We start from the raw sequence: 24,399 nt of genomic DNA, 5'->3' as shown, positions 1-24,399 counted from the left end.
TGTGACATGCAGCCGGCACTTGTTTCTGGGCCTCTCCCCCATAACGAACAGTGTGCTATTGACAGGGAAAGCTCTCATCCCTCTTATGTCAGAGACAGGAAAAGTATAGCAACAAAAACAATGCAAATGTTTATTTGACAAAATGTTAATGGAAAAGAGGTTCTGACACTGTAGGTGCAGATAGCATGACCACTTATTTAGTCTGAGGTTTTTCTGGGTCTTGCTTCTAACTGAAAAGTCCTCACAAAGTCCATCTTTGATCACAGCACAGGCTGAGATAAAACTACTTGTACACCACAATGAATTTAGTACCTTTTTTTTTACTTATTGTCTCACATTACATACAGCATAATAGTACATTTATTGTGATCATCTAAATCACGTAGAGTTCTCCAACAGTGGTAGTGTTGTTGCAGTGTTACAGCCACTTTTTTTCCATTTTCAACAGTGGTACAGTAAGATGATGAAACATACTGATAACTTGATCATTTGTGTACTATAGTGTTCCTACGGATAAACCTCAGGATATTACTGTCCTTCTATCCAATCATCTTGAGCAAATTAACATCCATTCTGTAAACACTTTGACACTCCAAGCACGCCTCTTACATAATTTTCTCTCTCTCAAATAACTAAGGAACTGAGGTCAATTTTAGGAAAATGAGCCACCATTGCCTTTACACGTCGTCAATTCCCGTTCCCAAAGCACTTTTTAACGAAACAGACACATTGTAGAATTGCACAGAACTCACATCAATTAATATAACAGTGGATGTTGTTTGTTAGTGAGATAAAGGTAGAATACCCTTTGAGCAGCATAGGCATCTTCTGAAAACGGTTGTGTTCATTATTACAACGAAACCACATACACATTCACTGGGGCTTATTCATTAGAATAGATTTCCATCTATGCATTTATATTTAATGACCATCTGTCCTGTTTGTCTTGGTAGTTAGCTGTCAGAGTTTGGTAATAGAAAAGCAAGTTTAGAGGAGCATAGGCACCAACGAACATCATACATATTCATTATGACAATCACGGAACAACCATCTCGTAATTGACCATCTGCCCTCTTGTTTTGGAACAAGCTCGGATATAAAGCTTCATCTTATGAATAAAGTGAAGTTTAAGGGGTATGTTATAAAAAATAGATATTTTTCTGCATTTTTTTTTTCAACTAGATTATGTTCGCCTTGATGTTCAATTACTGACCAAGAAATAAATGTACTACCTTTCTCTGCAAGTTATTGTTGTATAAATGGTAGGGCTACAATCTAGTTTCTACTAACTGATCAACAATGAAACCTTTTAGGCTTGAGCAACTCATATATGATGATGTGTGGTAACTATTACATAGACACTTCTGTGACAAATAGGCAGTTGTGTTCATGATTCAAAATCCTAAATACATGAAAGGTCTATTTCAACTGATCACTTTTGATGATGTGTTACACATTTGTCAGAGAAATGCTAATGGAGATTACATCTGTCACTCATACCACTCTGTGTACACTTCCTATAAACCTTTGCTGCATTTGATTAAAAAAATATAATCCACCTTAAGACATTTGTCAACAGCAAATCATTTCAAAAGTTAAACCTTACACTGATGTGTTTTTATCTTTGAAAGTCCTGGTAACCCATTTCGAGTATCCACCCATGCTTTCTAGTGAAGTCTTGGCCCTTTTTTTTTTTTTTTAGTTTAACAGTTCAACTTAAAAACTGGAAGTGAACTACAGAGAGCACAAGAGAAAGCATTTTCTATTGTATTCTGTGGTTTTCCAGTGGAATTCATTACTTTCAATTCCAGTTTATATCTAGACTATTCATTATGCACAGTTTCAGTCACATTTAATCTCCTTTCCGTATAAACATTCTTCATTGTCCATTGTCATTCTTAAGGTCCCGTAATCGAAACATGTTCATAAAGAAGGATATACAGAATTCCTAAAGGCCTAGTCCTTTGAAGTCGTATGATTTGTTCGTGCCTGAAATAGTCCATAGCTGCAGGATTTCAAGGCAATCAGTCTTTGGAGTCAAGAGCACTGCCTGTCATAAAGATTATCCCCTTAACAGAAACATCAGAACTGGTGTCCAGCACAGCAGGAGGGCTTTCTTCTCAGAGCCGTAATCCCAAATCCGTTCACCCTTCTTGTACAGATGATTGCTCTGGCACCGGGGAATGTGCAATAGGCTGCATTTTAGAGCAGGTTCCCTCACATAAGAAGAATATCCTCTGACCCCATGGAAGAGAACCCTGCAGCAGGTCAATTTCAATTTTTGTTTAGGCTGTGTGTCTCTATCACATTGTGACCTGGACAAAGCCTAGGGCAGCCCAATAGAATGGCGAAAGCTCTGCGGAAGTCTGCGTTGAACGCATATATAATGGGGTTGAGAGAAGAGTTTGCCCATCCAAACCACACAAAAATGTCGAATGTGGTGGGACTGATACACGGAAGGTCACGCTCACAAAATGGCACCATGCAGTTAAGGATAAAGAACGGCAACCAGCAACACACAAATACTCCCATTATCACAGACAGAGTCTTTAGCACCTTGGTTTCCCTTTTGAAAGACATCTTAAAGGAGCTTTCTGTTTCCATATTGCAGTTGCTGCCCATGCTGTTGTGCCGGAACTTGGCGCTTTCAGCAGCCCTCTCCAGTGCAGAGATCCTCTTAATCTGCTTTTGGGCTATTCTGTAAATCTGTGTGTAAGTCACAATCATGATGGCCACTGGGATGTAAAAGCTGATAAGGGAGGAGGAAATGGCGTAGGTTCGGTTGAGGCTAGAGTCACAGTTGTCCATTAAAGGTGCCCCATGAGAAGTATTCTGCAACAGGAAGCTTGCTGGCTGGGCCTTGTGCCAGTTCAGCTGCACTGGGATAAAGGAGATGAGCACAGACAGTGTCCAAGCTGTGCTGATCATCACAAATGCCACCTTGGGAGTCATCTTTCGCTCATAACGGAATGGGCTGGAAATGGCCCAGTACCGGTCTACACTGATAACACAAAGGTTGAGGATAGATGCTGTTGAGCACATGATATCAAAAGCCACCCAGATGTCACAGAATGATCCAAAAGGCCAGAAGCCAACAATTTCTGTTACAGCCTTCCAAGGCATGACCAAGATGGCGACCAATAGATCTGACACGGCCAGTGAAATGACAAAGAAGTTGGTGACTTTGGAGCGAAGATGACGGAATTTGGTGACTGCTGCACAAACTAACATGTTTCCCAGCAGGGTGGAAAGAATGAGGAGAGACAGGAAGCAGCCGGTGAGAATTCTTGTTGATTGGTCACTCTCCAACAAACCACTGTCAATCACTGTTAAATTCAAATCCATCACTGCCAGTTTTTTTTCCCCCTTCCAGAAATTACTGCATCATAACAGGCAGGATCCAACCGAAATACTAAGAGCACAGTCTGACCGATGATAATCTCACTGGCATCCAGTGTCTTTCCTGTCTTGAGGTTTGGTCACAACCGAATCCTCACATATTTATTTCCCAAGATGTTGTTTGAATAAAGTACATGTTGCAGCATCAGTTGGTTTCCTTGCTGCATCCAAATTATGATCTTGCATATCAAAAGACACAGTGCGTAAATGAATTTCTTACAATTTAGTAAACAATCTTTACCACCTAAATCATGTTAATGTTAAAATTAATTATTATTATTATTATTATTATTATTATTATTATTATTATTATTATTATTATTATGTCACTTACCCTAAATGTTGCCCCTATTCCCCGGTCACTGACATGTTCTGCTTTCCAGCAAAGCCATCCGGAGTCATCCAAAGCGCACCGCTGCCTTTCAGTCCCATTGCCACATTAACTGAAGTGAAGAACACCATTGTAAAGCACATCATTGCCAGATTACTGTATATGACTTGTGCGTTCTGCAGGCAAAATGTAAAATCTGTATTCCCAAGAGCTGAATCTACTCTCCTTATGAGTGGAAAAACACCCTTTCCCTAATGTGTTTCCATATGCTTATTCCTTTTTGCCATTCCATGCATCTTATGTAAGAAATAACTTATAGCACCGGTTTGAGAGCTCGAGCGCGTTTTTAACTCCTCGATTCTTGCACACATTAAAAAAAAAAGGTTCGGGAAATGCTCCTCGGTTTGGATAAAGATCCATGTAGGAAGGAAAGGATTTTTGTTTTGCAAAAAAAAAAAAAACTCTAAACGCGCCGTGTGTTTTCCTCTGCGTCCATATCGGTGTGAGAGACAAACCGGGGCTGAGTGACACCGAGCCCCGAGCCGCGCTCGCGCGCTGACGTCGAGTGGCGAGAAAGCGCCTTTCCCTCCGCCGCACACACTCAGCGCTTCATGTTTCATCCAGCAGCAACCTAAACCCCAAGGACATCCTCCACTGTCACCGATTCCTTCAGCATTGCATCTATTTATTTAAAAAAACTCCCAAATCACTATGCAAGCAGATGCACGAATAATACAAACATCCTAATGGTTATTTTTGGCATTATAATCAGTGTCCAATTAGCACTTTAAGTGTTTAATACACTATTGAGTATTTCAAGCACAAAAAAATGCCTTAATTAGTCATTACAAAACAATGCATTTAGTAATGTACAGTATATAGTAAACTTGCAATGTATTTTAGTTATTTACAACACAAGGTCTTGTATCAACACTGTACTTTGTACTCTGTGCTTTGGACAACAACAGAAAGACTCAGTAAGTTAGAACAAAACAAACCTCTTAGTGTTTATTTAATCTGCATGGTGTTGGATAAACACCAACTGTACAGTTTTGAATCAACACTGTGTGGATGCAAAACGAGTGAAACAAATCAGACTAAACAAATGGCAGAACTGTGTTCAGTTTGTCCGTACAGAGTTTCATTTATACCTATTGGATTAACTCTTGCAATATTGAATTTTCACATTCAGTCTTGTAAGGATTATTACAATTTGTTTATTTACAGCGTAAATAAAACACTGCTAGTTTTCTTTTTTTATTGCAGTAAAAAATGTTATTTCAACACTGTGATGTAATGCTTTGGTTTTAATGGAACATTGTAAGTGTTATTTGTCACTGTAGATGTTAGTACACTGTAGGTATTGGGGGGGAAAAAAGATGAAGTAATTAGAAACAACACGATTATGGTTCAGTTAGCCCTCGAAGAGATGAACTGAATAAATGATTGAAATAAATTCTACAATATGTTTATTAACTCTTTGATAATCCATTAGGTGGATCACGGCAAAAACGTATTGTTAGTGTTCAGTTGAATGCAAAGATAAATAAATTAAAGCCTACAGTGTTCAACTCACTTACCGAATGAAATTGTGCAATGTGCTTATAAAAACTGTGTTAAAACAGATAAGACAGCAAAAACACTCATAATAATGACAAGGACAACAAAAACACTCATAATAATGACAGGGAGAACAAAAATGCTTATAATAATGACAAGGACAACAAAAACACTCATAACAATGCCACGAAATGAATTGTGTTTGGCTGATTAAGAGTGACAGCACAAAATGCTGGTGCATTATTTTATAATATCACTTTTAATACAAGGCAAATTTCTATGTGATTTGTCACTGTAATGTTAATTACTTTAAAATTATTATTTAAAAAAAGCTTTTTTTAATGTTATTAATTGTCATTTTTAAGTTTTAAGAAAAATCCAAATGCTTCCCTCACATGTCCTCAGATGAATCACTGATTAAATCTTTAACTCATAGTGACCAATAATAAATTAAGCAATCAATAAATAAATGAAGGAAGTTTTAGTGTTAGGTTAGGGGTTAGGTTAATGCTTAGTTATAGCAATTCTTAACATGTCACTCATATAATTAATTAATAAAAATATTAATTAATATAATTAACAATTCAGAATGAACCAGATTGAGAGATTCATAAAGCTTTCTTGAGCATTCTAGTATTCGGTGAAGGTGTTAATTTCCTGTATAACACAGTGCTGTTAAATAAACGTGTTTTATTGCGATTATGTAACAGCAGTTCTGTCATAAAATCTAACTGCAAAGCAAATCACAGGTTTATATTAATGAGCTTATATTGATTTAGTGTTTCTACATTAACAGCTCATTTACACAGACTTGTATAGCACACGCTCCCTGAAAACAGAGTCTAATGATAAACAGATCTGTTTTCTGGTGGGAGAGCTTTGCAGTTTCCAGTTAACATGTGCAAGTTGTTGTTTATGGCTGTAATTTATATTTGAAACTTGCAAATATGATGAAGCTTTCTTAAATGAACATTTGTATTATTGTCAACTTATTATAGATTTAAATGAAAGAAACAATTCAGAATATGGTTACTGGAAAAACTAACCAATATTAGGGAGATAACAAACTACATTTTGCCTTAAGCAGCAAACGCAAGATGTACAGTATTTACAGTATGAACAGGATAATATACAGATGAACATGCTATGCACAAGATATATGGCTCGGGTGCTATAGACATGTTATACAGGGTGTTATATTTTCTATATTATATTGACATAATATATAGGTGCTATTGGCATAGTATAAAGGGTGGGGGGCTCAGGTTGGGGTAAGCTCAGTAAGGCGACAGCCCTTGGGAAAAAGTTGTTCCTCCGTCTGCTGGGTTTTGTCTGGAGGCTCCTGAAGTGCCTACTAGAGGTAAGGGGGACACACAGTCTATGGGGAGGATGAGATGAGTCTTTAAGAATGCTGCAAACTTGACACTGAAAGCGTTTCCTTTTGACACCTTAATGGCTGGCTTTTTTTATAATCTGTTGTGTTTTATTCCTTACATTAACTATTATAATGTGTGGGTGTTTGTCTTGATGTGAAAGACTGAATACTTGAAACAGAGAATCCATTCATGCAGTATTTTTGTATGCTATTACTAAAGTTAAGAAAAGTTGTTTGTTTGTTTTTTACACACATACAAATGTATAAGTACACTGTGATGATACTGAGGATACTGTACAAGACTCTTATTCTTGTGGCAGACTATAATCAGATTTATTCACAATATGTATTTAAAGCTGAAACTGAAGCTTGACAGCTGTGCCTGATGAATGATGAAATGCTGGTAAAATGGACTTAATACTATCTTTTTAGTTTTAGTTAGTGAAATGTAGTGTAATGTAGAATGCAGCACTCAAGTGTTTGATATACTATTGATATGTTAAATAGATGCTTAATTGTTTTGTAGCCAACATTTCCTCTAAACATTACATTATTGCCCTTGCACATTTTTGCACATGACTTAAGATAGATAGATAGATAGATAGATAGATAGATAGATAGATAGATAGATAGATAGATAGATAGATAGATAGATAGATAGATAGATAGATAGATAGATCTACTGTAACTTTTTAAGCCATTAGAGCACTGTACAGTGCATAGATTTCTATCTAGCTCTACAGTCGGTGCCAAAATTTTTGAGAATTACATAAATATTGGAAATTGGAAAAGATGCTGCTTAAGTTTTTATAATAGCAATTTGCATATACTCCAGAATGTTATGAAGAGTGATCAGATGAATTGCATAGTCCTTCTTTGCCATGAAAATGAACTTAATCCCAAAAAAAAAACCTTTCCACATTGCTGTCATTAAAGGACCTGCTGAGATCATTTCAGTAATTGTCTTATTAACTCAGGTGAGAATGTTGATGCGCACAAGGCTGGAGATCATTATGTCAGGCTGATTGGGTTAGAATGGCAGACTTGACATGTTAAAAGGAGGTTGATGCTTGAAATCATTGTTCTTCCATTGTTAACCATGGTTACCTGCAAAGAAACGCATGCAGCCATCATTGTGTTGCATAAAAATGGCTTCACAGTCAAGGATATTGTGGCTACTAAGATTGCACCTAAATCAACAATTTATAGGATCATCAAGAACTTCAAGGAAAGAGGTTCAATTCTTGTAAAGAAGGCTTCAGGGTGTCCAAGAAAGTCCAGCAAGCACCAGGATCGTCTCCTAAAGAGGATTCAGCTGCGAGATCGGAGTGCCACCAGTGCAGAGCTTTCTCAGGAATGGCAGCAGGCAGGTGTGAGCGCATCTGCACGCACAGTGAGGCAAAGACTTTTGGAAGATGGCCTGGTGTCAAGAAGGGCAGCAAAGAAGCCACTTCTCTCCAAAAATACATCAGGGATAAATTGATCTTCTGCAGAAAGTATAGTGAATGGACTACTGCTGAGGACTGGGGCAAAGTCATATTCCCAGATGAAGCCCCTTTCCGATTGTTTGGGGCATCTGGAAAAAGGTTTGTCAGGAGAAGAAAAGGTGAGCGCTACCATCAGTCCTATGTCATGCCAACAGTCAAGCATCCGGAGACCATTCATGTGTGGGGTTGCTTCTCATCCAAGAGAGTGGGCTCACTCACAATTCTGCCCAAAAACACAGACATGAATAAAGAATGGTACTAAAACACCCTCCAACAGCAACTTCTTCCAACAATCCAACAACAGTTTGGTGAAGAACAATGCATTTTCCAGCCCGATGGAGCACCGTGCCATAAGGCAAAAGTGATAACTAAGTGGCTCGGGGACCAGAACGTTGAAATGTTGGGTCCATGGCCTGGAAACTCCCCAGATCTTAATCCCATTGAGAACTTGTGGTCAATCCTCAAGAGGTGGGTGGACAAACAAAAACCCAACAATTCTGACAAACTCCAAGAAGTGATTATGAAAGAATGGGTTGCTATCAGTCAGGATTTGGCCTAGAAGTTGACTGAGAGCATGCCCAGTCGAATTGCAGAGGTCCTGAAAAAGAACGGCCAACACTGCAAATACTGACTCTTTGCATAAATGTCATGTAATTGTCGATAAAAGCCTTTGAAACGTATGGAGTGCTTGTAATTATATTTCAGTACATCACAGAAACAACTGAAGCAAAGATCTAAAAGCAGTTTAGCAGCAAACTTTGTGAAAACTAATATTTATGTAATTCTCAAAACTTTTGGCCACGACTGTATAAACTGGTTGTCTTACATAATGCATAAGATATAACCATGTTTGAAGTTACTTTAATGATTTATGAAACTTTAACTTGGTTAAGTTCCTGAAGTGACATAGTAATTATTTATTTAATCATTTTCATTAACATTGTAGGGCTACAATTTCTTGAGGGATATTTTCATAATCATTAAATATGTAACTGTTGTAGGAACTTAAATAAAGCAACTTACTGTATTTTCTGGAGTCGCTAGCATTGTGAGACATACTGTATGTATCCTTAGCCCTTAAGCTAATTTGTAACACAAGTAGACCTTTTGACCCCTAATAGCCCAATAATTAACAGGAGACCAGATATTAAGAATGATGTTCAAATGAATATTAAGTTGAGCTCAGGTTTCATAGTTTGTACACATGACTTTTGCCTCTAGTGTCCAGAACATAATAGTGGCCTAGAAATATTAACTCCTGACCTTGATATATAACTGAATGGCCACTCCCTATTCAAATATACGGTATCATTATATCACCTCAGCAGCAATGTTCTTACATGTATGACTTTACTCCTGAAATTAATTCTATCAAAGATCCCTAAAAAGTTCTGTAAAACTTGAATTAGCACATCATGCTAAACAAATGGATGACTGTGATGAATGCTAATGCAAAACAAATTAAAATCTGAGGTTAACTAGCACTAGAATCTCTTTGTGGTCTCTAAGATATTCTCATTCTAGTAAGAACACTATTACACTAAACCCTGCTTTACAGTAGAAATCATGTTTTTTTTTTATTTTGTTTTTAAACTTTAGTGATCATTTAACTGATGTTCATTTCTTTTGCCCTTCTGTTATTCCATGCACCTGCTAGTGAAGTTTGTTCAAGGTCTTCAGTTATGCTAAGCACATTGAGTTAACTTTTCACACACTGTTGTCACGAGGCAGCACAGGAAATAGATTTGCAACCCTAAACAATCTGCACGGCACTCTAACTTCATATTCTCATATACTTGTAAAAATATAGACAGAGCGTTAATCTAATCGTTTTCAGTTCGTTTACACTTCCTGTTAGCTTCAGTTAAACGCAAACAGAATATTATCACTACAGAAGTAAAATTTATATTTTCTCATGAAGATGCCAATGTTGTAGACTCAGACAACAGCTGTTCGTCCAGGTCAAGAAGAAGGCAGCAAGTCATAACATAAGGCAATATTTGGTAATGTATATCTTTGTGTTTCATGTGGCATCACATTTTACAATCCTAGCCGTTTTACAGCTCATATAGTGGACTGACTGTGTCACTGTTATTGTGCTTGTGCTTTAAGATTTATTTTCAGTTACACTGATAATCGACTTCCCTAATACACTTCATTTCATATCTTTACATCTTCAAGCAGAGGCAGTGCAGTATATCCTCTCTGTCATGCTGATTCATAGCTCTGCTAGATAGCTAGCTATGCTGTTGGAAAACTGACAAGTAAATCTCAGCAGGAATGACTACTAATATTAGTGAAAGATACAGTAGTTTGTTATCTCAAATTGACCACCCTTCTTATGTAAAAGAACAATTTTTACCTTCTAATATAACATACTGGGATCTGTTGCTCACCTGAACACGAAGAGCCACTAGATATCTCTGATCCTATGGTATATAAGAACCGCAGTCTATTTTATAGACTTTGTCATTGCTACATTTATTCTGAACTAGTGAATTAGTCGCAAAAATATAGCCAGCAACATTAAAATAGTGTGACTGAAATATTTGGATATTGGCATGCATTCAAAATTCCATGAATGCAATATGAGTTAAATGTGGTAAACAAAATCCTTGTTGGGGATAATTGCTTAGTTTTTAGTTACTGTAATGCCTTCTCAATGATATATACACCTTGAAAATGTAGAAAAACAGTTTATAGTTATAGTTAGCTAGCTATAGCTTGCCTTTTGTGTTGACTCATGGCAGAAAAGGATTGCAGGCCAAAGGTTTTAATGCTGACTTCCCCTTTCACACAAAAGGACTCATAGTACAGGTGTTATGCAGAGGAGGATGTAGAGGCGGCAGGGTATGAAACAGGAATGAGTAGGCCTGTGCAATCAGAAGCATAGTCCCACATACACACAAAAATAGGTTAATTAGTTCATTGTCATTTTTTAAAACGGGAATTCAGCTGGCTTTTCATAAGCTCATTGTTTGACTACTGAGGCAGAGGCGTATCTATTTGGGGATTTCGGGTTTGAACCTCACCGGTAATACACTTCCAAATGCTTGTTCGTGGGTGGTTACTGTGACACAAATACAGAGCACCTCATATGTGACAGATAACATTTTTTTGCATAATAGCTGTGGTATAATGATTTTTAAAAGGTCAACAAAGTCTTCTTTATAATGATTTTTTTCTTGATGATGCATTTTTCTCATTGCTGTTTAAAAGCTATTTAAGATCCTGTTACCTTTTGAGCTCTAAGGGATATCAAAGTAAGAGTAGGTGATGAAGTCCTGGTGGTTTACTGCAGGATTAGTAAAAATGTTGAAATGTTAGTTAAAATGTCTAATATTTTGTGGAAATATAATAATGGTATTTTTTTATGCATTCCCTAAGATTGGTTGATAATAGATCAAACATAAATGACGGACCAATTCTAAATCCCTTCATCACGTCTACTGTTGTCTGACGTGCTGCCTAAATGCACATTTACACAGATAGCATGATATACTTTATTTTCTCATTCAATGCTAGAATGCACATATAAACAAATGCAACCAAGGAAGGAAACATACAGGTTTCTACATAGAAACAGTACAACTCACCTCACAATAAAACACACTTACAATGCAGTAACAAGCTCTAACATGAATAATTAAGAGTGCATGCAGCCTTCAAACAACAACAACAACAACAACAACAACAACAACAAACATGGTGATATAATCTAATACATCTAGTGATAATATTATCAGCAGAAGGACATCGTATTGCACCATTTAGTCTCTGGGGGTTTCAAGTACACCATTGCCATCAAGTCATATTAATTATTTATAGATTATAGCACATATTGAACATCATGACCTGAGTGAAGAGCACGAAACTCAATTTCGCCACTCAAGACTGACAGGAAAACATTCACATTACTAACATTCAAATGAGGTTTTGGATATGCTGTAGCAGGTGTGTTGATTTGATACATGCTGATAGATTTCTGATTTCTGTTCTGGTTCTCGGCCCTGGATCTTGAGTCTTCCCTGTCTGGCACGTTCTATTTTTACCTTCTCTAATATATAGACACATGCTTTAGTCCAACTCAGGAATAGCTGTTAATTAGCCAATTAATTGGATCAGAAGCTGAACAGGGGATAAAATCTGTAGGTTTCCAAAGACCATTATAATGGATAGTGTCATAAATAACCAAAGAATTAGCTTAGTTGTCAAGATAAATCTTTTTCAGTGATTTTTAGTTCATGTATATATAAAAAAGCAACCAAACCCACATGTCACACACTGTAACCATAACAACACTCTTACCAGCCATATTTATTAATAGCGACCTAGCCTAGCATGCTGTTTAGGTTACATTCATTTTTTTTTTATCAGTAATAAAGTTTGGTTTCATTTTGCCAAAGATGATTTTTTTTTTCTTTTGCTGTTGCAAATCTTTAGTAGGTTAAAAACACCTTTGGCACATGGAGCTTTTCTTAAAAGGAAGTTTCTCTATGACAAGAAAAAGGCAGCAGCAGTGGGGTTTTTTGTAAGAAACAGCCACATTGCACTGGCTTCCTTTACAATTACAATAAAACAAATTTATTTATACAAAAACGGAGCTGGCAGCTGTGAAAAGAAAGCCAAGTGTGAAACCATCGTAGAGTGACCCACAGTGTAACTTCTGTCATAGACAAAACTTCAGAACATCAGAGAATATATTATAAGCTGCAGTTCACAAATGATCAGACTCACTTATGACACTTCCCAAGGAAGTGGAAGATAAAATGTAAGGTCGGTTTCATGATTGCAAGATAAGTACGCATTTCACACCGTTATCTGGAGGAAGAGTGAGGTCAGTCTTGTGAGTGGGTGGAGATAATAACAGAACCAGTTGCTAAAGAGTGGGTGTGTGAAGATGACTAACTTTTTGGTTGAATCTGTTTGCATTCTACTTGCCTTATTATATACATTCTTATATATTATGTATTCTTAGCATGGCTCAATCAGTGACCTGATCAAATTTGGGGATACATTTCATAATGATAAATATGACACTGTAGTGCAAAAGACTCAAATTTAATAAAGAAAATGCCTCAAATAAGCAAACAAGTAAAATGACTTTGGTAGAATGAGGTGGGACGAGGTCAGAGTGTCTAAACAAACTGTGTGGTATCGTGATTTCCTCAATGAGCATCATGTTTCCTTATACATTAGGGTATTTACAATATGTGATATATTAAACACTCAGCTTATTTGTCAGATATTTACCTAAGAGGATCATTTTCACAGTCAAAATAAAACATAGAAACTGTATTTTATGAGAGTACAGAATGTACGGTAGGTTTGATGTTGGTAATGAGGTGGAAAAAATGTACAAAACAAACACTACTAATAAAAAGATATAGGTTTGTAATATATTGTATTATGTAGGTTTATAGAGACAATGGTGCAGTAACATATTAGTTAATGAATAAATCATAATATGGAAATAGCAGGATACTGACATCTGGTGGTTTTTAATTACCAGCATGTTAAGGCGCATACATTGCAATATCAGTGATTAATACAGAATGCATAATATGTACTAACAAAATAACTGATACTTAACAACTGAATGATCTGGATAAAGTGCAATGGTTAGCAGGTGCAGCTCGTAGGAGCAGTAACGGACAAATGTGTGACTATAGTTCAGAGTCGTTCTCTTGGGGCCTAAAACTATTTTAGAATTATACAAACACACTTTGTTCAGTTCTCAGAGTCACTATACTATTTCAGATCCTAAGTGGAGATTTACAGCATAATCAATAATGCATATTAAAGCTCTCCCATAAAACTCTCAATGTAGGTCACCTGCTTTAGAGAGAGAGAGAGTGAGAGTGAGAGTGAGAGAGAGAGAGAGAGAGAGAGAGAGAGAGAGAGAGAGAGAGAGAGAGAGAGAGACAGAGACAGAGACAGAGACAGAGACAGAGAACGAACGCATCACAGATGCACAGCCGCTGATTTTTTGGGCCAAAGTGATAAATGTGGACACACTTTAAAAAAGCATCAAAGAAGAACCAATATGGCCATTGGCCACTCGTAAATCACCACTTCAAACACACAATGAAGGGAATGATCAGGAACAACCTGCAGCTGGTCCCGCACTTGTGCTCACAGACATAAAAAACAGCACAAGTGTCTGCCTTCACAGTCTTCACCATCTCCTTAACTTTTACTCAATAAGTGGGCATTCAAAAAGCAGCATAGTGATGCACTAGTCTAGTCTTTGCCCCATTACAGAGAGGAAACCACCAACACCTTCACACACAGACTAACTCTAGTAGACAAGGGGCTTCCTTATACTGCTGAGCTCACAATATTGCTTCAGTTCTGCCCCTTTTGTTTCCATTATATGACCACATTGGTCTGTGTGTGTGTGTGTGTGTGTGTGTGTGTGTGTGTGTGTGTGTGTGTGTGTGTGTGTGTGTGTGTGTGTGTGTGTGTGTGTGTGTGTGTGTGTGTGTGTGTGTGTGTGTAAGAGACAGAAGCAAATATATCACTGTGCATTATATCTCTAACATTTCAGTTGGTCAGAGTCTCATGTATTACTCAACAACTAAAACACATAATTATTCACTCAGCCATTAGAGTTAAACCTTTTTTTAATGACATCTAGTCATATATCAAAAAAAAAAATCTGTATTATTTATTTATAAGAGATGCAATTAAAATAGCAAGCACAGTATTGCATTAATATCATGGTTAAGATATATTTCTAACAAGGAACTAACTCTAATGTGACATAAGTATTCAGACTCATACTAACTACCTAATGCACTCAATAATTTAATTAACTTCAAGCAAGCAAGCACACACTTTGAGTATAATATACTGTAACAAACACAGATTGTCTAAATCTGGTACTAAAAGAACAAACGGTTCTGCTTATTTGGCTTATTTGTCATTTACGGCTTGGGAAGAAGAATTACCACCAAACTGTTCATGTCACGTGGTTCTGCTTCTGATGGAGAAGTGCCATTCACTTGAGGGGAGTTTCTGGAGCCGATTGTTCCCCAGGTGTTTGGGGTGCAAGATTTTTTTTTCAGCTTATTTATTGTCTTGGATTGGTACTGTCTTGATACTGTCCAAGATATTGTCTTGGTACTGAGTAAAAAAATCAATCACGTTTTTTTTTTTTCATGTTCAGCGCGCCATTTTCCAGGCTCACCATGTGGTCAGAAGAACCTCTATTTTTTTTCTCCAGGCTCACCATGTGGTCAGAAGAACCACATGATTGCTTCTAATGAAGCCTAATGAAGTGTTATGTATAATGCTTAAACTAATACACATACAGAGGAGGAAACTTAATCAGTAAACAGATCTGTGTGGTTGATCTTAGATCAGTTAAACGAGTGTGGTAGTGTGAACTCTGTTTAAGCATTAAGTGTAAGCTGTGAAGCTTTTCTTTTTTCAGATGTTTTTGGATGGGAAAGTCTTCAGGACAGAGTTTGTGGTTTGTTTGAAAGATGAGAAGATAGCTTATTAACCTCAAGAGAGAAGTCAGTGATAGTGAGTGATGGAAACGAGTGTTGTTTGCTCAAACCCAAATGACAGCAGTAACTAACTTGCTTTATGGACATTGCACAACCTTCCACTTTCAATATTCAATGTAAATTTAAATGAATAAAAAGTTTTTTTGTTTTTTTTTTCATTCTTCAATAAATAAAACACTGAATGTTACAATATCATTTACTAACAAAGTTGCTGGGAAAGAATTGCATGTTTCTACAGAGCCACAATAAAATTATGGCAGGTCATATGAAGTCTGTGTCTGGTAGCTGTTGCTAGGCTGTGATAAGAAAAACGATTAAAGGTTAAAAATCCCATCAGATGATCATATACTCATGTATTTTTTTCCTTATTCTTCCCCAAGGAACACATCCACATGAAGCACCAGATGAATACTCATGTGTGCATGCTCATGTGTAGGGGGTGAAATCTCAAATCACTGCAGCACACTGCCAGCATGGCTCTGCTTGTCACTTCCTATCAGTTAGGTTTAATGTGACAGTCAGTGTCCCCATGGTAGTGTGACAGCCATGAGTGAAACCCACCTAATAAGAATTGTCCTGTATAAGCAGGTTTTATGAGCCAATTAATACTTTTAGTGCTGATCATACTTCAGTTTACGAGGATCACAGGTCTGATTTAAAGAAATCATAGTTATCATTTTCACATCGCATTGAATTTCTTCTTAATTCTATACTTCTTTTTTACATATTACATTCCTTTTCCCCCTCTATTTTCCGTTTCAGTATATGTTTCACCTTGTATAACTGTGTATATGACAAAACCATTGAGTCTGTTTAATAGTTAAGGGGAGAGAAATCGCTGGATGGGGCATGTCCACAGGACATGAATAAGGCAGATATCATTTGACGCACATGTCGTAGAAGAACGAGTGAAGGGGTATTTCATTAATTGTTGTGGCTAGGATATGGACTAGCGCACATGTACGATGCATATGATGAAGCCCCTTGATGCCTGTTCTTATGCCTGTATGTTACCTTTGGGGGTGGTCTTGAATATTCCTGTTTGTTCTGCTTCATATTGAAAAACAAGCATAGCGTTACATCCCTAATCAGATATTTTCTAAAATATCTGTATCTGATATTAAGATGGGGAACACGGTGGCTTAGTGGTTAGCACGTTCACCTCACACCTCCAGGGTTGGGGGTTCGATTCCTGCCTCCGCCTTGTGTGTGTGGAGTTTGCATGTTCTCCCCGTGCCTCGGGGGTTTCCTCCGGGTACTCCGGTTTCCTCCCCCGGTCCAAAGACATGCATGGTAGGTTGATTGGCATCTCTGGAAAAATTGTCCGTAGTGTGTGAGTGTGTGAGTGAATGAGAGTGTGTGTGTGCCCTGCAATGGGTTGGCACTCCGTCCAGGGTGTATCCTGCCTTGATGCCCCATGATGCCTGAGATTCACAGGCTCCCCGTGACCCAAGGTCGTTCGGATAAGCGGTAGAAAATGAGTGAGTGAGAATGATATTAAGATAACATACATAAGCACTTTTGTTTGCTTTTTACCATTGATCTTTTCCATTAGGTTCAGGGTCTTGCATTTAAGCTGTGCTTTCAGAAAATTCACACCATAGAATAAAATATATAAATAACAATTTTATTAACTCTTGTAAGAGGTAAAAGTCGCGTACAATATGCGTCATAGAATTGTGCATCTGTTCAATCAAATCAGTATGCAAATATCATGGTGAACATAGTCAAGTGAGTTAAACCTTGGGAATAAAATAAAAAGTCTAGCCTCACCATTCTATATCTGTAAACATTTGAAATGCTGTATTGTTGCAATACATTCCAGACAGAAATTGCTTCGTGCAATATTACTGATTACTTTTTCATTCAGCGAAGACGTTGTACCTATTTGGAAATCTACTGTTAAATTATTAAGTTAGAAATAAATAAGCAAAATGAAATAAATAGCATGATTATAATAAATAGTCATTTCATATAAATTAGGAAAATAAATTATCTTCGTGTTGGAGGAAAAGTGGTGTTACGGTAAATGCACTGTAGATCTCTGAGGTAACCATTCAAGACCTTATGGTGGCATCCGTGTTTCTTCTTACAACATCTGTTTTGACTAGCTCTTATGTCCTCCTTTAAGAAAAGAAAAAAGAAATCAGTGATTTTAGGCCAGTGCATGTAGAATTATTTTTACAAACGAGCACATCAACTATTAATGTTAATTGTTAACATATTAATATCAGAATTGCTTTTATATTATTATTTTTTAATGGTAAAACATGTATCAAATCATCAACCTACCATCACAGCATGAAGCTGGTGCGAATGCTTAATTTCCTTCACATTTTTCTGGATTTTTGTTAGAATGGCAGTACTGGCAATAGAGAGTCCTGTAATGTTCCCCAGGTCATAATATAGGTGATCCAAGAAAACTGTGAAACTAGTGTTACACTAGTGTGAAATAATAAGAATACAATTATTTGTTGACCTGCATTGCATTTTACTAAAGGACTGATTTGTTGTTAACTTTACTTTAAATGAAAACAATAAACAATCTAAATCACTTACTGTCCTGGTCATGTTGCATGAGTTCTTGAATGAGGGCTAAAAGGAAACAGAAAAACAAAAATCATAAATTAACAGCTCTATTAGACCCATTAGACAAAAGTTGTGACTCTTTAGATCACCAATATCGTGTGAAATCGAAGTGTTAAGGATCTACTTACATTTGTTTTGCCTTCGTTTTGTTGAATAAGTTGTTGCAGCTCGCGAATAACATGTTCGAAAGTCATATCAAGTTTGCTGTGAGTTCCTTTGGTCTCTGAACATAGGCAGAGAGACAATGTGATGAGAAAAATGAGTGTGTTCTTCATGGTTCCCCTTCTCAGAGATGCTTTCTAGTGATAATGTTTTCTCTGTGTGCTTGTCTTTATATATACACCACACAGGAAGTCTGAGGCTGTGCAACAAAAAAACCCAGATCAGGCCCACATGGAACATTTCAAGGTAAGTAACATTTGAGTTATATTTATATATATTTGAGTTTATCAATTTATCAAGAAAAATAATGAAGGTTTTCCCACCAAAAATACCTTTGTATTTCATAAATAATTTTATATATTTGCAAATGGGGAGTTTTATATATAAATGGGGAATTTTCTTCATATAAATTGGAATCCATTTAATATTATTAGGTTTTGTTCGGAACACATTCATTTAGAACAAACACAACAAACTCACCTGGTTCAGGACAAACCACAAAAAGATGAAATCTAGAGCCTGTCATGCCATCAAATAGGTTTGCAATTTCATATATTTACTATTTAACCAATGGTTTATTTTTGGTAAAACATTGGTTTGTTGTTTATTTTTAGAAAATATTGCATTTAGTAATCTTATGAAAGTGCGGGACTGTGTCGAAAAATTTGTAAGATTTCCAATATGTGCTAAATAGTGTTCACTTCCATAAATTGTCCAGCATCTATATTTTTAAACTATGGACTTAGGTTTCTGTGTGTTCTCGCTGCATTTTCCATAATTTAGCAATAATTTCTTCATTGTATTGTCTACAACCACCCACACTTCTGTGTGAGACCTCTACTAGACATGTAAACATATCCCATGTGTAATTATCACTCACGTGTTATCATATTCTACTTAACTGACTTGACTATTAGTTAGGATGCTCTAAAGATGAGGGAGATGTATATATTTCTGAGTTTATAAAGTCTGGATTTAGATTGCTATCTCTAAAGGTCAGTGATGGGGTAATTTTTTAATTCTTTCTTTCTTTCCTTCTTTCCTTCTTTCTTTCTTTCTTTCTTTCTTTCTTTTCTAACTTTTTACACATTTTTTTAACAATTTACACTTAAATTGGCAAGCTGTGTGGATAAAACACTTGTATATGCACTGCTAATCATAGAAGTTGTGGCCTATTGGTTAGAGAGTTTGACTCCTAAGGTTGTAGGTTCGAGTCTCGTTCCGGCAAAACCACGACTGAGGTGCCCTTGAGCAAGGCACCGAACACACACACACACACACACACACACACACACCCAACTGCTCCCAGGGCGCGTGGCATAAATAGCTGCCCACTGCTCCGGGTGTGTGTTCACGGTGTGTGTGTGTTCACTTCTGTGTGCGTGCACTTTGGATGGGTTAAATGCAGAGAACAAATTCTGAGTATGAGTACTGAGTACTTAGCCGTATGTCACGTCACTTTCACTTTCACTTAAACACACTGTGTAATCCGTTTTAGTTCATTTTCAAGAAATAAGTTTCAAGTATAAAATTAGAAAATCTAACTATGTAATAGTAGAACGTGAGGAAATAAATCTAGAATAAAGCTTTCATTTGCAGTCCCAATACAACCGCAGAGGGGATGATGATCGTGATCTTATCTGCAAATCTTATTTCCTATTAATATTATTTTTTCTACTAAATCTTTATTTTCTTCAATTCAATAGCCAATAGGGAATGAACTGTAATAAAATAAAAACTAACTACAACAACAAATGTACTTGTTCTAAATCTTTGGAACTTCTCCAATGAAATATATTATTAATCTAGATATTTAACAAATATCTTGGTTTGGTGAAAATGGCATGACTGGTGATCCAGAAGACTAATATGGAGATGGTGAGTTTGTTGTGTTTAACCAAATAATGTCAACAGCTTGTAGGTAATGACAGTATATTGTTTTTAATTGAGAGGTAAGGGGTGTAGAATCCATTAGCAGTGGTTTATTACAATACATCGCAAACAAATCCAAATCGGCAAACAAAAACAAAGGTAGAGTAATCCTAATTAACAGAAAGACAAAATGCAAACCCAAAAGCAGCAAAGCAAGGGTCATACACATGAAACAGAAACAATGGCAATGAGAAAGGCTTGGCATGTTGCAAGGACAAACAATAATTTGCATGAACCAATACATTGCGTGAATTTCTATGAAATCACTAATGTACTGTATATAGCGCTATAAGAGCTTTACCCCCGGAAGTAGTCAGTAATCCAGTCCTTCGATTTCAAGTGGTGATGGTGGAGCGTGATCTCCAGTTTCCTTAGTGGTTGGAGTCTGGACAGGTTTTAAAAGGGAAACATGGAAGGAAGGGGAGATGCAGTAACTGGTGGGGAACTGGAGACAGGATGGAACAGGGTCCAAAGAATTTTGGGCTGCGTTTGTGACTAGGCAGGAATAGAGTCATCTCCGGTGGTTGGCCTGCAGGCATTGGTGTCGAATGGCCTTCTGGGGAGAGGTTCTAAATGGCATGGTGTTCCGTCGGCATTCTTAAGATACTCAAAATTTTTGTGGTCTGTGATTACTTGAAAGCAATATTGGGACCCCTCCAGCCAAAGCTTCCTTTATAGATAGCAGTCATTATTGTCATTATTGACCTCTGCAGAAATACAATAGGTGTTAATCAGGCTATTCTGCATTACTAAATACTTATAGTGTCCCCTAGTGGTATGGAAGACTGTTTTTCAATCGTCCCCCTCTCATATTCTGATCAGGTTATAGGCACTCCTTAGGTCCAGTTTGGAATCAATGGCAGGGGTAAGGGTACTGTTATTGCAATGAGTCCTCTGTATCAACAGAGTAATGCACAGACTTAAACCACCGTCCTCTTTTTCAATGAAGAAGAAACCGGCTGTGGCAGGGTACATGAAGGGCGAATAAGTCTGGCTGCCAACTACATTGCATGAGTCTTGGGTGTAGAAAAGGGATAAAAGCAAACATTGGTAGGTGATGTGTCAATGGCACAGTTCCATAGCCTGTGTGAAGGCAGGTTGGTTGACGGTCAAGGTTCTAGATTGTTTAGGGATTTCCACGGTCATGGCTTGACAAGGACAAACGACAGTTTGGGAGTGGTAGTGTTTTATGCAATGTGGTGGCCACTTGGAAAGTTCTTCGACTTGCCAGGGGATTAGCTTATATAGCGCTAACCCAGAAGTAGTAAGTATTCTGGCGAGGGTTCCTTCTGGTGGACAGGAGGATGGAAGGCTTATGACAAGGTTACATTAATGTTCATGTTCCAGCTTTGCATTTGTACTCCTGATCTCTGCACACATCTACTGCTGTAGCTAAACTCACCAACATAACTATCACAAAGTCTTGTTCTCATCCCAAGACTCCTATTTACTATATTCTCATATATTCTCACTCAAAATTGAAGCCAGAAATAACAGCAAACAAAACATACGTCATTCATGTTGGCAACTTTTTATTATACTCTCTATAAGATTTCTGGTGAAAAACATTTATACACATTTTTTATTCCCCTTTAAAAATGTAACTTTTACTGATAAAATGTAGTAGAATAAGTGCATTATATGGTTATATTGTTTATTGGTGCATGAGCCATATTTGTGAGGGTTTGGAATGCATAAACTAAGCTGACTAATCTAGTGCTGACAAAGTTTTACCCCGGTAACACCTATATATTTAAGCCTAAAACACTCTGTATACTTTCCATGTTTTACCACACTATGACAGGTCAAAATCGTAATCCTTAGTCAGAAAATTTTAAGCCTATTTTGATGCAATTTGACCTCATAACTTGCGTCAGTGTGTCAGTGTCAGTTTCACTATGTGTTGTCCCTCCATTTACATTTAATAGACCTATTTTTCTTAGTTTTGGAGGCCAGATGGGCCATAGAAGCGACCTACTGTGATCTGGGAAGTTTTTTTTTTTTTCAGCAGTGTATTGGTGCAGAAATACCCACACTCACTGACTGGATTGACATAAAAATGAATAATGACAGGTTAGTTAAATTTCTTTCAGATTTTTTTTAATTGCAATATGTAAAATATAAAAAGATATTACACATAACTAAACATAACTCCAGTTATAACCCACATTACTGACATAATAAGGTAGAAGCCTTGAATGATTTCATCTCCTATGGAGACAGCAACACCATGACTCATTTTCTTATGAAAAGCATGGCTTATGAAGTTTCCCCAGAAAGAAGACACAATAAAGTCGCAGAAAATATAAGCACTATAAGCACTATATCCAGCTCAGCCCTTGACCTTAACCTTCGTGGTATACAATTTGCGTTGGGTTGATATTGATATAGTAATGTAAAAAATTCTAATTAAAAAAAAATCAGGTAATAAGACGCATGAGAATCTTCTGACCGACATACAGCTGTAAATGAGGCATCTCTCATTGTTGTCCATTGGCTGCTCCTGTTCGGGGTCACCACACTGGATCATTCTATCTGCATATATATATATATATATATATATATATATATATATATATATATATATATATATATATATATATATATACTGTAGTTTTAAACCGAATGCCCTTTCTGATGCAACCACCTCATGTTATCCAGGCTTGGGACCGGCAATGAAATTGAACCTCTCTGTGGCTTGGTTGGTTCCCTGCACATGAATCAAACCCCTGCCTTGTGAGCACTGGATCCTGCTGTTGGACCACCAGGGATTATAGGACCATACATATCCATGCATAACAGTATGTAACCTGTGGACACAAATTATGTAAATACTTGTATGTTTTTATTCAAATATAAATAGCAAAACATATAGGTCAACATATGTGTCTCATTTATATTCTTTCTTTATTTTACACCAAATTTATTTTACTATACGTTTTCCCCTATATACAGTAATGTACCGTTTAAGCAACACATTCTTTTTGCAGCAGATACAAAAGTCTCAAATGTATTCAAATGTGAGTATTCTCTGGAAACAGTGAAGTAAAAGTAATTTTCATGCACCACATAATGCTGTGTGCCTCTGCAACTGAACTTCTTTCTGTAATCTGCAGGCCTGCATTGCAAACAGTCCCTTAAGTGGCATGGTTTGTAACCGTTACATTGTACAGAGGAAATAGCTGTGTTGTGATGCTTAGACATCAGACCCCAGAAATAGACTATGATGTCAGCTACGTGGATGCCAGAATAGCACAGCATAGCACATTGAGGCATTGAGTCATATGTCTCCGTCACATATATATAAGTGAAGTGAGGTAACACTCTAATCAGGTATTTCCCAGACGTTGCTTCGTCATAATTAAAAAAAATGTGGGAGGGGATAATGACTTAGCGTTGAGCATGTATGCTTTACACCTCCAGGGTTGGGGGTTCGATTCTCGCCTCCACACGTGTTGCAGGTTCACTCCATGCTTCAGTGCTTTAATCCAGGTACTCTGGGTTTCTCCCCCAGCCCAAAGACATCTGTTGTAGCTGATTGGCTTCTTTAATTGTTTGCAGTTTGTGGGATGGGTGTGTGAGTGTGTCCTGGTTGTCCCCCACCTTGTGCCACTGGTCCCATGAGGCTACAGACTACTTCCTTGTATGTGTATGTGAGTCTTATGGTACCACATTCTTTTGTAGCTTTAATGTCTATGTTTACAATTTTGAGGCTTTTAGCTAATTACTGGTTTATCATTCATTTAAAAAAGATCTTTCTGACTACAGACAACTCATTCAGGAAATGATTAGTTGAACATGTAATCTAAACACAGAGTCTCTCGTAGAAGCAACAGCTTTTTTAATGCACATCGTGTGTGAATCATCCTCCAGCCTTTCATCAGTGTTGTTTCAGGCCACTTGGCTGTTGATGCTACTACATATTTTTGGTAGACAGAATTTTTCTCATTTCAACAGAGACATGGAGGTGTTCAGACAGGTTTACCAGTGTCACACCAATACCGTGTGACACATTACAGGACACGGTACACCCACTCATTCATCAGA

At 37.2% G+C, this 24,399-nt stretch overlaps 1 protein-coding gene and 1 long non-coding RNA gene across 3 annotated transcripts in view; one reads left to right on the top strand and one right to left on the bottom strand.

The window, feature by feature from the left end:
• Positions 1-1,183: 1,183 nt before the first annotated feature.
• drd1a (dopamine receptor D1a) lies at positions 1,184-4,373 on the bottom strand. Its single transcript, XM_027165154.2, has 2 exons — positions 3,734-4,373; positions 1,184-3,578 (listed from the first exon to the last, which is right to left on the bottom strand). The coding sequence occupies exon 2, from the start codon at positions 3,343-3,345 to the stop codon at positions 2,275-2,277; it is 1,071 nt and encodes a 356-aa protein (XP_027020955.1). The 5' UTR covers positions 3,346-3,578; positions 3,734-4,373; the 3' UTR covers positions 1,184-2,274.
• A 5,422-nt stretch (positions 4,374-9,795) lies between these two features.
• LOC113654877 overlaps positions 9,796-24,399 on the top strand; it is a 17,895-nt gene continuing 3,291 nt past the window's right edge. The window contains exons 1-3 of one of the 2 annotated variants that reach the window (XR_003443578.2): positions 9,798-10,155; positions 18,609-18,666; positions 23,014-24,399. The exon at positions 23,014-24,399 is cut by the window's right edge and continues 3,291 nt beyond it. This is a non-coding gene — a long non-coding RNA (uncharacterized LOC113654877). Of the gene's footprint in view, positions 10,156-18,608; positions 18,667-23,013 lie in introns of both variants that reach the window. The other variant, XR_003443577.2, reaches the window with a different exon arrangement.

Source organism: Tachysurus fulvidraco, chromosome 10 (genome assembly GCF_022655615.1).
Source record: "Tachysurus fulvidraco isolate hzauxx_2018 chromosome 10, HZAU_PFXX_2.0, whole genome shotgun sequence".
Classification (NCBI taxonomy): domain Eukaryota; kingdom Metazoa; phylum Chordata; class Actinopteri; order Siluriformes; family Bagridae; genus Tachysurus; species Tachysurus fulvidraco.
Note: the sequence above shows the minus strand (reverse complement) of the source record. Positions and strands in the feature narration are given on the sequence as shown.

Bases quoted from the DNA above. Each gene is read 5' to 3' on its own strand.
- drd1a (XM_027165154.2), bottom strand. From the start codon at position 3,345: ATGGATTTGAATTTAACAGTGATTGACAGTGGTTTGTTGGAGAGTGAC.